Source organism: Etheostoma spectabile, chromosome 3 (genome assembly GCF_008692095.1).
Source record: "Etheostoma spectabile isolate EspeVRDwgs_2016 chromosome 3, UIUC_Espe_1.0, whole genome shotgun sequence".
Taxonomy (NCBI): domain Eukaryota; kingdom Metazoa; phylum Chordata; class Actinopteri; order Perciformes; family Percidae; genus Etheostoma; species Etheostoma spectabile.
Window position 1 is genome coordinate 5,860,976 of NC_045735.1, and position 15,262 is coordinate 5,876,237.

General features: G+C 38.9%; 2 protein-coding genes across 2 annotated transcripts in view; both read left to right on the forward strand.

Annotated features, from left to right (window-relative positions):
- Positions 1–194: 194 nt before the first annotated feature.
- Positions 195–12,359, forward strand: prss59 (serine protease 59, putative). The gene is made up of 9 exons (XM_032505048.1): positions 195–470; positions 751–932; positions 2,199–2,431; positions 3,492–3,627; positions 6,732–6,846; positions 8,966–9,167; positions 10,073–10,163; positions 10,313–10,515; positions 11,968–12,359. Exons 1-9 carry the CDS (start codon positions 267–269, stop codon positions 12,075–12,077), a joined length of 1,476 nt encoding a protein of 491 aa, XP_032360939.1. The 5' UTR covers positions 195–266; the 3' UTR covers positions 12,078–12,359.
- A 1,998-nt stretch (positions 12,360–14,357) lies between these two features.
- Positions 14,358–15,262, forward strand: part of serpine2 (serpin peptidase inhibitor, clade E (nexin, plasminogen activator inhibitor type 1), member 2) — a 9,430-nt gene continuing 8,525 nt past the window's right edge. Inside the window, exon 1 of the mRNA XM_032505144.1 lies at positions 14,358–14,629. The gene's annotated coding sequence lies outside the window, so the exon portion shown is untranslated. The remainder of the gene's footprint in view (positions 14,630–15,262) is intronic.

Genomic DNA, 15,262 nt, shown 5'->3' on the forward strand with positions numbered 1-15,262 from the left:
ATAGTGCTCATAAACACAACAAAACTTGTATCGATTGATTTTTAAACTTTTCAGTTAATTACATACAAATAATGAAAATCAACCATGTTAACTTAAAAAACATAAACACATATGATAAGAATGTCCTGCAAGTGGTATCTGCATGAATGCTTATCTCCCATGCTTTGCGAGTCATTAAAGTAGCAGAAGAACTGGTCATATGACTGCATGGAACTAAATCACATGTCGCATGCCCCTGACTGCTTCCCTGTTTAATCTAAATTAACATGGCTCTTGAAAGGTGTGAGTTGCTGTGTAACGTAACCTTATTTTTATTGTTTTCTTTCTTTGTTGTTGGAGAGGGACAGTCTAAGGGGTTCAGGAAGTTTAATCAAGTGCAGGATACCAGGCACAGGGTTGTGTCTGAGGAGCAGTGGTTCACTCAAAAACTGGATCACTTCGCAGGGGCAGACAGCAGAAAGTGGAAGCAAGTAAGTCTGTTTATATGTTGTATACGCGTATCCTTACAAGGGTTGGAATATATTTTCGGAAAAAAATCTAGGTGATCAGATCAAGCTTTTAATTGCATTCCCATGAGCTTAGTTTAGGATAAAGCATTGTAAATGTAGTCAATGTATGATCCCTTCCAATACAGTTAGACAAATGTATCAATGCGCACCTGTCCATCTGTCAAAATTCTAATTAAAGGTTTCAGACAAACTGATGAAAACCTTTTTCCACTCTGAAAAACTTTCTTTTTCTTTCCCTCAGAGGTACTTTGTAAATGAAACCTACTACAAGCCGGGTGGTCCAGTGTTTCTGATGATAGGTGGAGAAGGACCGGCCAATCCAGTCTGGATGGAATATGGCACCTGGCTCACCTATGCCAAAAAAGTAGGAGCTCTTTGCTTGATGCTGGAACATCGCTTCTATGGCAAGAGTCACCCGACAATGTAAGTTTGATCTTGATGATTAAATTCTTGACTTTGGCTCTCTTTACATCTTTGGTTTGTCTGGGAAGTCAGGTGACAACATTGCCAAACGGCACTAAATACCTCATCAAGATGTCAAAAATGATAGTCTTTCTCTTCTTCCAAGAAAACTGCATCTCAATACCCTACACCAGTAACATGGCCAAAACGCAAAGGTGTATGGGGAGAAGGAGACAGACATTTGCATTGGATTGCCATGCTTTAAAAAAAATAATGAAAAAGTCTGGACTGGTTTCTTCATGTGTGGACACCAGGGAAGGTCAATTTTGGCAGTACAACCAAATTCATAATTTTTAGTTAAAGACAGGAATCAAATCCATTTGACGTCTCCTCTCTGACCTGTCGGCTGAAATTGACCAAAAAACTCAAATCCATTTATAGGGCAGTTCTTTAGCATCGCTGATACAAAAATCGATAATCAATTTTCAGTCAAGCAATGGGAGCTAAAATAAGCCAAATACAAAACATGCAACAAAGTGAACTTCCTTTGTTCTGTGTCAAAGAAAAAAAAAAGCTAACAGGTTTGAACTTCCTAGATAATATAATCTATCAAATATAATAGCAGGTTTACTGGTTTGGTGTCACATATTTAGTCAACAGAAACTCAAGCCCTCAAATCACAAGCAGTTACCATGATGTTAGACATTTGAGACATTGAACCAATTATGCTGGTGCTGTTTATTATTTATAAAAGTACAGTATTTGAAGAACCCTTTGCAAAAAGCAGATAGTTTCAATCTGGCACAATGAAAGAAAGTACAGTAAAAGTATTTCAGTAAATGTGGTTATGAATTGTGCTCATCCAATCCTTTCAGAACAACAGATTGGTGTCGGCTTCCTCACCCTGGCAGTTTGATCTGTCACGCTGTAGTGTTGTCACCTACAATGAACAAATAGTTTCCCAGTGGGGATTGGGGAAGTATCACTTTACAGTATGACCCTACAAAAGGCTTTTACCATCACCCTCAACATGTGTTCACAGCAGTTTTAGAGCTTTCAGCAACTCTGGTCCAACAATACTGTGGGATGAACAAAAGGACAAAAATCCATTGTGCAACCACCTTCATGTGTTTGGTGTTCACAGCAGCTAATGCTGGTGTAGCTGTTGATGGCCACTAGAGGGTAGCCCTGCATTTAAAAGTCAGTCCTGTCTATGGGTAGTATTGTATAGGCTGAATGATGGATATACTGTAGATACTTAATCAAATTACAATTCTCTCCATTTAGTGACCTCAGCACAGACAGCCTGCGTTTCCTCAGTAGTCGTCAGGCGTTGGCTGATCTGGCACACTTCCGTACTGTGATGGCAGAGACCCGAGGGCTGACCAACAGCAAATGGGTGGCCTTTGGTGGGTCATACCCAGGTTCTCTCGCTGCTTGGTTTAGGCTGAAGTACCCTCACCTGGTCCATGCCTCTGTGGCCACAAGTGCACCTGTGTTTGCTACTGTTAACTTCCCAGGTATAGACATTGCATGATATGATCTCTCTTTCTCTCACACACACACACACACACACACACACACACACACACACACACACACACACACACACACACACACACAGCATATTTGTTCATCATCTCTCTTATGTCATAAAAATACCATTCCTTTCTGGATAGTCACAGTTTCATGCTAAACTCTATCTGAACTTAGACTTGCTGTCAGGAAGTAAACTACACACATAAAATGAGACTTTATGTTCATATGCTTCACTTCTTTTAGCTTTACATAATGCACTAAACAACTGTAGGAAATATCCTCTTTTTAAATAGATTTTGCCTGCAATCCCTACAATGTGCTCCTGTCCATCTCTGTTGAATGTACTACAATTTTCCAGTTTTGTTCATTGTCTTTGAAGTAAGAGTCCCAGGCAGATCAAAGAAGATAAGGGTTTCACTTCCTATCTGTGGTTGTGTTGTTTGGCTGAGCATGTTGTTTTCCTTTGGAAGGCTTCAGGCGGGAATCAAGGTCAGACTAGCTTTGAATATGGACCTGTACCATCCCACCCACACACCACTGCTATCTTGAAGACATTATCACACACATTCAGGCCTCATTCTCTTTCACTATGAACAAGATCCAAGACAAAACACTGGATAGCGAATATGGTGTACCATTGACGTCAGGTATCTTTTCCCCACCTAAAGTTATTATTTCCCAAAACAGCACTGCAGTTAGTCAGCATTATTATTATGGCTTTTGCTCCAGGTGGAATTAGTCCAAGATTTTGTAATGGGGACTTTCTCTTTTGAGAGCCTGCTTTTAGAGTTTCATAAACTGTGAAATTTACATTGGTTTCTCATCATTTCACTTCACCAAAAACCTTTTTAAATAAATGCTTTTGCGAGCACTTGACTAGAACTGCAATCACACATTCTTTTGAAGATGAATTGGTGCTTTTACTGTGCCTCAAAATAGTCCTGTATGTTTAACCAGGGTTATTGTGTATTATTGTGGTCTTTTTTTAAAGCAGCCGAGGTTTAAGTGTCCACCCCTCCCTTTGTCTTTATGTTTTGCCAGAGTACTTGGAGGTTGTGTGGCGTTCGCTGGCCTCAGAGAACGCAGAATGCCCCCTGTTGGTAAAAAAGGCTTCAAGTACGCTTTTGGAGCGCCTGAAGGACCCCAAGACCTACGACAACATCACCAAAGACTTCAAGTACAGTATCTAACTTTCTGTAACCCATACCTTCCCTGTCTTTAATTGCAAAGTTTGAGCAGACTAAGGCCTTGGATGATGCACGTCATTCTTAAAGATCTGGAAGATAAAATATCTAGTAATGAACTGCATAAATTTACCCTTCATCAGCTAACCAGCCAACCACAATCCTTTCTCTTTGATTGTCTGGTAAAGGATGAAAGTGGGAATTCCAAAATAACAAACTTGTTCTACAATCCAGCATATGATATATGCTAAGACCGTCATCATGATATCTGTGTAACTGAGGAGGACCCCCCCCCAATTGGCAAAACTCATTGCATTTTGATAAACTTTCAGTGTGTTAAACATTGTCACTCTATTTTAGCCGAGAGACAGTTGTTTCCCCCTGATTGAACTGGCTGTGGCTTCATATTCACCGTACAGACTTGAAAGTAGTATCAATGGTCTTATCTTACTTTTTGCAAAAAAGAATTTTCCAAAATCCTTGGTTATTCATTTAAATATGCTAATGTTTGGACAAGTTAGCTGTGCTGTGTGTGACACAGTACAATTAGATGTGAGCAGTTATAGAGGCTGTTGAAGAACTAGAGTGATACCGGGAGCTGTGTGAGAGGTTCAAAGAGCAGCGAGGGTTGTCTTGGTTCCTGGTTTGATTCAGGTCCTGTTACAGCTTCATGAGTGTCCTTCAAGCCTTTTTGGACTGAGCCAGGGACTCTGGAATGTTGGACCAGCTCCAGAGAGGAAAACAAGGATATGATCTCCTTGAATTACATCTCTTTATTTTAGAATTGGTCACTGCACTGGTTGTCTATGGCAAGCTTGTAAACCAAAATACATATTTTAATCAACACACTGTTAATAAGTAATTGTGTTTATTATTCATATTATTATTACTGTGGTCAAAGATTTCAGATGATAGCTTTAGTGTCACATGTTTTTATCGTTAGGCTTTTTCTCCCTGACAAGGATACAATTCAAATGGAAATAGACATTGCTAAGACATTACCAATGTAACGCTAGTGAATGTTTGCGTTAACTATTAACTAGTTGTGATTACATACTAGTACTTCCGGGGCGTAGATAGAGTAAGAGCACGGAAACGGCTTCGACTGTAACTTGGTCTATATAACACCACAAACGGTCATTTGTTAAATAATCACAAAATAAATCTCATCTTACACTAACACTACTTTACTTATATTACTAAGAGGTCCCATATTATGCTCATTTTGAGGTTTATGTTTTTTTGGGGGGTTTCTACTAGAACATGTTTACCTGCTTTACTGTTCAAAAAACACATTCATTTTCTCAACCTCTGTCTGAAATGCTCCGTTTTAGCGAAGCCTACTCTGATTGGTCAGCATTTATGGGTCTTCCACATCTGCGCTCTTGGCATCTCTACACCGTCATTGCATCCAGGGAATGACTGTAACGGCACTGTAGCAGCAATTTCTATTTATATAAACTATAGTTGCAACATCAAAACCTTGCGGCTTGTTTAAAGGCACGGTTTCAGATTACGTGCTGTGTGTTTTTCTCTGTGGATTGAGCCTTTTGATGATTTAACAGGATTTTTATAGCTCCTCAACCTGCTTTTATAATAAAAAAAGACATGGATATCTCTATTTTACAATATGCCAGTAGGTACTTTTAGAAAGGCAGAAGGCCTTAGCATAGACAAAAGTGTCTCCCTTCAGCATTTGTTTGTACTGGCACATTATTTCTCAGCCCCTTTTTTTACATTATTTTCTTCTTCATTTTCTCTTTTCAGTTTCAAACATGACGTAATTCTTAGCACACTTGTTCTATGTCTGCAGTCATTATGGCTGTCTCTGGTCTAGTTTTATGCTTATTTTACGTTGTTATAGTGACTGTATGGTCAGTCAGCATAATGAATAAACAGGCTTAAAAGGCTATTATAACGGTGCGGTTAGTCTCCCCGAAATAATACTGTCATGGAGACACACCAAAGCCTTTACTTGACTGCAATAGTTTAGCTTCTTGCAGATCATGCAGACATGTCCTCATGCAGACTGAAATGTCTCAAAGGGGGTTTGGAGGCTTGTCCAGTTTCCAAACCACAATGCCTCAGAGGATACAATACTTGTGTCACAATTTCATCATAACGGGAATATTGTCGCACGCACGCACGCACGCACGCACGCACGCACGCACGCACGCACGCACGCACCACACACACACACACACACACACACACACACACACACACACACACACACAGTTTCTAAAATCAGCATGTCACGATATCAACATTACCTAAGTTCACCAGAGTAAAGGTCTAACAGACAGTCAAGGACGGTGTAATTTTACCACCTCAGACACGTGTGTATGTATATCTACACATGCACACACAGGAAAGTATAACAAACACCTCGTTACTGTAAATTTGACAGATGACCCTCATCGGCACATTTGTGTTAACATAATCAATGTTCCTTTTTAAGAAGTAAAATCAACTATTCAGACTGACTTCTTCTGATAAAACTAAGACTACAAGGCTACAGTGATGCTACTAAGTTATGCATTCATCCTCCCAGTGTCTGGAAATCATGTATGTCTGTACCAAAGTCCAATGCAATCCATCCAATAGTTGTAAAGACATTTCACTCAAATACTAAAATGTTTACCTCATTGTGGCGCTACCGGGAAAGTCAGGGGATCACCAAACTCTTTAGGATTAATCCATAAGGGGCCATGAATGTTTGTGCGAATATGTGTCCATCAAATATTTGTTGAGATGTTGTAGTCTAGACCAAAGTGGTGGACTGAATGACAGATATTGCTGTCCCTAAAGCCACAGCACTAGCATGGCTAATAAAGTCTGTTATTCTTTATTCTGAGGGATAAGTTGTAACTTTTTGAATAGAGGTCAACACAATCTATCCCCATTTAATGTTCACCACATACCAAAAAGGACTACTGCTTTGTGTAGTTGGCTTTTATTAAAATGGCGAGAGGTTGTATTACAGGAAGACAAGAAAAGAGTCTCCCAATCCTCCTTCCAAATTCACTTCTCTTCTTCATCTCCCTCCCCATACCTCTGCTTCCTCTCTTCTGTCTTCCTCCTCTTCCCCTCCCAGCTTGTGTTCCAAACTGCAGATCCAGACAGAGATGGACTCTGCCTATTTCCTGGAAATGCTGGCTGGCAACTTCATGGATGTGGTCCAGTACAATGAAGACAACAGGGGGTTTGAGGTGAGGGAGAATAGACGCATGCCAAACAATCAGTAAAACACCACAAAACATGGATTAAAGATGCACATACAGTACTTTTGGATTTAATTGACTAATAACTGACATTGTGTGCCAAAAGTTGCTGTCTTTGAATGTGCTTGTTTTCATGTCAAAATAAGTATTCATTGCTGCACCATATTGAGACATTACAACTCCTTGTCACATATCATAATTATTCTTTACATAGGTTGTTAGCTGCTCAGGGGAATAGTTCATAAATCAAAAATAATGCTAGAGCCCGTAGGTGCTTAGCTTAGCTTAGCATAAAGACTAGAGGAAAATAGCTGTCCAAATGTAACAAAATCCCCCTACCAGTGCCTCTAAAGCTCTATAGATAAGCTAGCTGTTTCCACCTGCTCACAGTCCTCCTGCTATTCTTTTAAATGATCATATCATCTATTTTCAGTTTCATCTATTTTCAATACATTTTTTCGGTCCAGTTCGGTCCTAATGTTTCAAAGAGCACTGACAAATCTACCTTTTAACATCCTACAAGCATACCTTCACAATTTAGTATTCAAATACTGACTTGAAAAGAAAAATATGATTGGGAAAAAATTCAGGTTTGCAGTAAAAAAATGTTATAATTTTTATAGACTGAAGACCGGAGACATTATTCCAGTATGGTTTACTAAATCCCCTTAAGGATGACATGCATCTCTTGTCTTGTATGTTTTGGTTGCATGTTGAACTGAGACAGCAGAGGTGGCGCAGAGGCTTTTGTGGGTAAGGGGTTGACGTAGTATCGAGTCTTGGTTGAGTGGAAGGCAGCTATGAGGAGTACACAGGGTCACAGACAGCCAGAGCAGTATACTGAGACATAATAAACCCTGCATTGTTTAGCAGCGAGGGGCCCAGAGGTACTGCCCTGTAAGAGGGTCTCCAGGGTTGCTCCTGGGGCCGCTTGCTTACTTGCTTACTTGCTTACTTGCTTACTTGCTTGCTTTGTCTGTATCTCTATATGAGGAGTGGAGCCCCTTTTTGTAACCTACATGTTATAGATGGCTTGTGATTTAGCATTGGAAGGAGGGCATTAGGATTTTACTTTTTGACATTTTCGAAGAATGACCACAATCTAGTTTGTTTTACACTCCTCGTGTTTTTTTTCAAATTGAATCCTGCAAACTGTATTACAATTCACATTGTAAAGAAATTACTACAATTATAATGAATTATATTGCCCAGCCCAAGTCCAGATCTTTTGGTAATTCTACCAGCCCTTTCATTTTGGTTTACACACAAGTACAAACGCGTCTCACAACATGTTTTCTTAGTATCTGTTACTGTACATCTAGCCCAATTCCTATTCCATTTTTTTAGTGCTTTACCAATCACCCCTTTTTTCCTCATTCCCTTTATGCATCCCATCCCCTCTCTGCCCCCCTGGTGCCTTGAGGAGACGTGAGTCCGGTTACCAATAAGCTGATGTGAAAAAGTAACAAAAGACTCTGTGGTCTCTCTGGTTTCCTGTCGCCCCAAGCTAAAGAGACACTTATAAAAGAACCAAGTGGAACGGTGGGCCACGGAGTCCACAGTACTAGCTGACAAATACAGCCAACAGCTGCCTCTCTGATACAAAGGGCTGGGTATAGAGCAAACTACCAAGTTTTAGGTACCACTGAGGAATTTGGGTAAGAACTAGGACCGAGGTGTAACTCAATCAGAAGCGACATAGCAGTGGCTTCACAGTTAAGGGGTTATCAATGGGGTGCTTTATAAAATACGGTGGGGACTTATGTAACGCTACGACTTGTAGAACAGTTCCTCTTTTACTCAAAAGATGCAGAGAGATGCAACCACAGTGTTGGACTGATGCCACTGAGTAGCCATAGAGCATTTCTGAAGAGCAATGTTAGTTGGTATACAGGCAGGGGATCACCACAATTATCCAAATATTGCCATGATCTCTCCTTCAATTATTGGGCCTTTTGATTCATGTTTTTCTTGTATGTAGAACAGACCTTGAGCTAACTAGGAGATAATAATGAAAAGGTTGAAAAATTTGCCTCAAACTCTTATCTTAATTAATTTGCTTTTTTCTTCTTCTTCTTTTTGACCTGGTGGTGTTCTGTCAATACAGGGCGTGCAGGGCACCAACATCACCATCAAGGTGCTGTGTGGCGTGATGGGTGACACCTCACTGGGGGAGCCTTATGCGCGCTATGTTGCTGTGGCCCGTCTCATGATGGACACCTTCTCCATTAAATGCCTGGATGCCAGCTTTAATAACTACGTCAGAGAAATGACTAATACATCTTGGGACGGGCCGGCTGCAGGGGGAGGTGGGTATGGACATGCACTGGGAAGTGTTTTTGTTTGTTTGTGTAAACATGGTTATTTTAGTGTGTTCTACCTTAAAATGTCACTTTAATAACTAACCTATTTTTACGTACCTTCTTACCTTCAATGTTTTGGGTCCGTTTTGTTGTCAGGTTGTGCATGCGTGCATGTGTACATGTGTACGTGTGTGTTTTTCTTATGACAGAATAACATAAAATGTTCCAGTGTCCAACAAATAATACAGGAGCAATCAACTGCAGTAGAGACAGAAACACCGATGTATTCATCATCAGAAGCATCAAGAGCCCAGAATAAAACACAACCACACGTCAGGCTATGTGTTGAGGTGTGGTTACAGTCACAACGTAGCAAACCCATTTCTGGGTGTTGGGGAAGGGCTTTTTTTTTTTAGGAAATGTTGAATAAAACAAACAAGGATGGTTCTGGCAAAGTCGGTACATCAAAAAATGTAATTACATCATTACTAAACTTGGGGTTAGGTTAAATTCAGAGCATTGCACCAAAGTTGTTTCTTTTGAAACTTTTTCTGAAGAAAGTAGTATGCTATTCAAAGACTAGGTATGCTACTTTTTAAAACAATGTTCTGTCTTGTTGGGGCGCTCAGTATTGAGTAACATTGTTGTATATTTAAACAAAAATGGCTTCTTGCTTCAGTTTCATGAGTGGGAGGGCCGGCTGGGGATCTCCCTTTGTCTTACGTACGTTTCAGTTACACTCTTTCCTCTCTTAATTGGGGCTGAATAACAGAAAGTTAGTACTTTTAGTGTGTAAAGGCATTTTAAACGTATTGTTGACTCTACCTGCTATGTGTTGTTAGTGCCTTGGTTTATATGAAGAAACTAAATATGCTGGCTTGGTACATTTTGTGTTTTGTGTGTGTTACCAGGGAGACAGTGGGTCTACCAGACCTGCACTGAATTTGGATTCTACCAGAGCACTGATTCGCCCAACCAACCATTCACTGGCTTCCCTCTTGTGTAAGTACACCAAATTTTGCCTCTCTGCCTAATGAACTCATGATTATGTTTTCAGTCTTGCACCTACTATAATTTCCACATCATACACTAACCATTTTCTTTCCAGTTTCATTAGATGGGGCATTGTTAACCTGTGTTTTCTCATCTAGGTATCATGTGAAACAGTGTGCAGACTTCTACAACGTCAGTGCTGAGCAGCTAGCGGAGGCCGTGGCCCAGACCAACGAGTATTACGGAGGCTATGACATCCGCTCCACCAGAATAGTACTTCCTAACGGGTCCATTGACCCCTGGCACGCCTTGGGAATAACCCAGGACATCACACCTGACCTCCCTGCGGTTTTCATCAAAGGTGAGAAAGAATATGCGTAATGGCAAATTTATATGAAGTAAAAGCACTGCGACTTTGTGTTTACAGTTCAAAAGAAAGTTATACTGTCTTCTAGAAATACAATTTTAAAAGGATTATTATGATTCAGTCTGATTAAAAGAAACAAAGGATACAACAACAATGCCCACTCAATTATAAAGTAACTTTATCCCACATCTATGCTATCCAGTTTGCTAGGTTGATGGATGGCTTGTTAGCTAGTGTTTACCAACTTGAAGGATCAATTAGCCCATTTATTCTCAATAACCAAAGTATTTGGTGATTGCCGATCGAAATTGATCAAGACACCAGATAAAAAGTTGAGAAAAAAAATAGACTTTTAGGTTACATATAGCAATTGTTTCAAACATAGCTATGTGACAATAATACTAAAAATTACTCTACTTGTATAGCACTTTTTAAAAACAAAAGTTCACAAAGTGCTTTGACAGTGGAAACAAAAGCACAAATGCATCAATGCATAAGTAGACACATCAATTCAATACACATATCTATTAATGCACAATGTAGTGATAACAATAAAAAAAGGGGTGGGGCAGCACTAAAAGACAGAAAAAAATCACAATTCAATATCAAAATTGAGTTAACAGGCAGACAATGAGAGACAATAAAAAGACGGCATCACATGAAAGCAAGTCTATAAAAGTGTCTTTTAAGAAGAGTTTTAAAAGAAGTTACTGATCATCGAGTCTAATAATAATAATAATAATAATAATAATAATAATAATAATAATGATACATGTTATTTGTAGAGCACTTTTCATTGAAAAAACAATCCCAAAGTGCTACAGGAGTTTAAGAAGAAGGTAAAAACAGAAGCTTATCTCCTTGGGCAGGTTGTTCTAAAGCCGAGGCACCTTGGTTGAGAATGCATGATCACCTGCATCATGCATTATTTCGGGCCTCGACCTTGGAACGGTTAAGACCGTCCAAAAATATAAGTAAACATGAACAACTCCACATTAATTATTATGGGTAAATTGTCTGAATGTAAACAGTAGAATGAAGCTCATTTGTGCATGAAATAGAAAACAATCAGTCTCCCATTCATTGTCTATGTAGCACCTCCAGACTTAATATGATATTTTGATGACATCACAAGTTTGAGACTTACTTATCTGGTATTGATTGATCTTTCATGAAAATAACATATGAGGAATAACATTTTGAGGAACTATTTTGTTAAATTAACTTTTTAAAGTGTATCTCAAGGTCTAAAAAATGTTGAGTCATACAACTGAAGAATGACTTGTTTGTGACTGTATAAGCCAAGCAACAGTTACAGAGAACAATGGCTCATTTGTTCAACTCTGACTTTATTAGGTGGATAATTGCACTTGTAACGGAGAAAATCTCCGTTTTATTGTTTTTCACTGCCATATCCTTTATATTTATATTTTTTCTCTGATCCAGGAACAGCCCACTGTGCCAACATGTACCCTGCCAGGAGTGAGGATCTCCCCCAGCTGGCTCTGGCCCGTGACCACATCTTTTTACTTCTCCAGAAGTGGTTGAAGCAATGATGGAAAGCCAAACAGGCCATTTGATTGCTTGGCAAAGCAAATTATTACTCCTTTGTCCACATCATTAATAAATCAATCAATTTTATTTGTCACATGAAAACTGTACGAGGTACAATTCCAGTGAAATGATTTCACTGACATTGAAGTGAGATTGCTTATTTACTGCCACATTTGTGACTGCTTGAAAATGCACTTTTACTAAAGCATCAGTAGGTGTTTTGAATGAGTGAGACAAGTTTTATCTGATGAATAAATAATACTATTTTTTGGAAGACTGTAAAAGCTATTTTTTCTGCATTTTCAGTTTCATTTTGGGTTAACATTCTAAAGGTTGATATAATGTATTTCTGGGCAGAATATACATTAAACTAGGAGTAGTAGTAGAGTTTCTCATACGTAGTTTAGAATAGTCCTAGAGAGCTTCATTAAATTAAACTTTAAATTAATGTCTGTCAGTGGACCCACATTGATTTTTTTTTTTTTAACTATTCAACTGAAGACCGACGGGTAACGTCATCCAGAAATACTTGACTATACTCAATCATTTCTAATTTCGAAGGAACATTTTCTTGCCACTGCCTTTTGTTGCATGGTATTGACCAATCCTTTCTGCATACAGGACACTGTGTGGCTAACTCTTGACCAATACGGTTCTCATTGAGAAACACTATTTCATTGTAACTTTTCAAAATTTCAGGAACGTAAACACATAATTCTTTCACTGTAGCATTTGATGGTTCCACAACACACTAAAAATCATGTTTAAACAGGCAGCAATGAAACAGAAAAAATGTTTCAACAGACAATTTGTCGGAAATGGCTCTGGTTCATGGGTTTGCATGGGATACGTGTTGCACAAACATGCACACGTCTCTGGTCTTGTTCAGCACAAGTTTAGTCTTGTTTGATGATAAAAGCGTATTGTTGTGTTGGCTGCTCAACAGGAGCATGATGATATCTCCGGTGGGACCCAGAGATGGCGTTTTGGGTACACCCAACAACTTCTGGAAATTGTGTAATTCGGACAACATATTGCAATTTTCTCATCTTTTATCTTAATGTATTTGGTTTAAAGCAGAATCTGAAATAGAAAAAAGAAGTGGCCTTGCATGACATGATTATATTAGACAGCTGTGTGTTCATTTACTACCTCCAAAACACAGACACAATGACCCCACACAAGCAGTGTTTATTTACACAACAGTCCCAATCTCTGTATCTCAGCTGGATATGCAAGACCCCCACTCCAAGCACAAACCACATACCCACAAAGACTGAATCCTACTCTGAATCCAGCCCCACTATGGGTGTCCCATGCTGTGGCAGGGAATTCTTAAAGCCTCCACCTGGTTATTAAATTAGAGGCTATGTTAAATAATCTGTTAAAACGGAGGTTCAGCCCACAAAATATACATTTGAATTATATATTATTATCATAGCCCACAATCATAAAAGGATGGATTTAGTCATAATTGCCCATACACTCACATTTAATCCACTGTAATTCAAATCCACAGGCTCCTACTCTTAATCCTCTTTGGCTGCAGCAGGGATGCAATTGAGCCTCAGCCTCCTTTCAGGTGTGTGCATTTTTGTGTCAGCAGACAGAAAAGCATCAGGTGTTTTGTGTGTGAATGAACGTCAGTTGTGGGCAAGTAATGCCAAAATGTACCCATGTACTGTTCACTTAGGGGTTATTTACAAAATCCCCCTAATATGACATATGAGACCTGTTAATTTTGCAAACTGACGAGTAAATCGTTTGTTAATCAATGTTCGGTTCATCAAATATGTGATATTAAGGCACTACTTTATAATCTGAGAATGTTGTTGTTGTTGGTGTTAATGCTCTGTATTTGTGTTGTTACTAATGCATCAAGGTGAATGGAGGCCCGCAACGATTTTCCATTGAATATAGCTAACGTTAACTAAACAAAACTAAAATGACTGCTCTTACATGTTGTTTCTAAACATTCCCCATCATTGTCACTTCCTGTTGTAAACAATTTACAACTTAATATATGCGTCAAGTTAGCTAGAGCTGGCCAAAAGGTACAGGAAGTAAAAACATGCACCGAAACATAAAAACTCGTTTTTTGTTTCTTTGGCTAAATAAGAGCGAAAACTCGGCAGCAGTACAATTTTATCATAATGTTAAATTATGAGCAGTATATATTATAAAGAATGTGAAAGGTCTGTGTCAATGGACAATAATATGGTTGGTTGATTAATTGAGGTTTATTTTGAAAGTGTACCGGAAGCTCATGTTCTGTTATTTTGAGTTTGACAATAACGGAGACCAGCGATCGTTTTGCGGCGACACACTCACTTCTTGCTCGGTTTGAAGGCGGAGTTCAGCCCAATAAAGTCCTCTCTAAGTCAACGGGGAAGTCAGTAGTAGTTCTCCCTTTCACTGGAATAAAGAGTGTTTTTCATTTACATTGCGGACGAACCTTTGTTTCTCGTTTTGACGGTAGAGAAAAGCAGACTAATAAGGTTACAATTTCACCTGCGGCATAATTCGAAGTAACGTTAACGTCACCTCGTGATAGGTAAGTTAAGGACTGTGTTTTTCTTGTTTGTTTGTATTTTAACAATAACGTTACTTTTACAGTAGACTCAACTAATGCTGCTAACGTTATTTAAAACAATTTACAAATAGTTCCAAACGTTGACGTTAACGTTAACGTACCTTGGCTGAGCACCACCTTGTAGTCCGAATTCTAACCCAAAGCAAGTTGCTCCTACCCGTTTAAATAAAATTGTTTCAGTTAGCTAATTTTAACATAAATTATGGGGCTTTTGTTTGACACCACGTAACGCAAACGTTAAACGTTATTTGTGTAACGTTAAGTAGCTATCAGCTAGTTATGTTATGTTAACGTGACTTACATTGCAATAGTTCTAAAAAAAAAAAGTGCGCTTCACCTCCAGTGAGCTGTATGATAAGCATGGTTGTCAAGGATGCCTTTTGTCATGTGTGCGAGTGCTCCTGGACATTTGACAGACAAATACAAATGCTATGATGACAAATTATCTCAAATACAGATTATCAAGGAGTCCTAAATTCTCGACAAATTGTACATCCACTTTTCTCACATATATATAATTTAGTCGGATATCCTCTAATTTTGCCACCAAATTAAAGATGCATTAATGTGGCTTAAAATAGCTTTTTTTTTTTT

What these genes read in the sequence shown, in the direction of transcription:
- prss59 (XM_032505048.1), top strand. Translation starts at nt 267, where the DNA reads ATGGCTCTTGAAAGGTGTGAGTTGCTGTGTAACGTAACCTTATTTTTA. An exon ending in AACATCACCAAAGACTTCAA is followed by an intron (nt 3,628 to 6,731) that starts GTACAGTATCTA and finishes TTCCCCTCCCAG; the next exon opens with CTTGTGTTCCAAACTGCAGA. An exon ending in AAGACAACAGGGGGTTTGAG is followed by an intron (nt 6,847 to 8,965) that starts GTGAGGGAGAAT and finishes CTGTCAATACAG; the next exon opens with GGCGTGCAGGGCACCAACAT.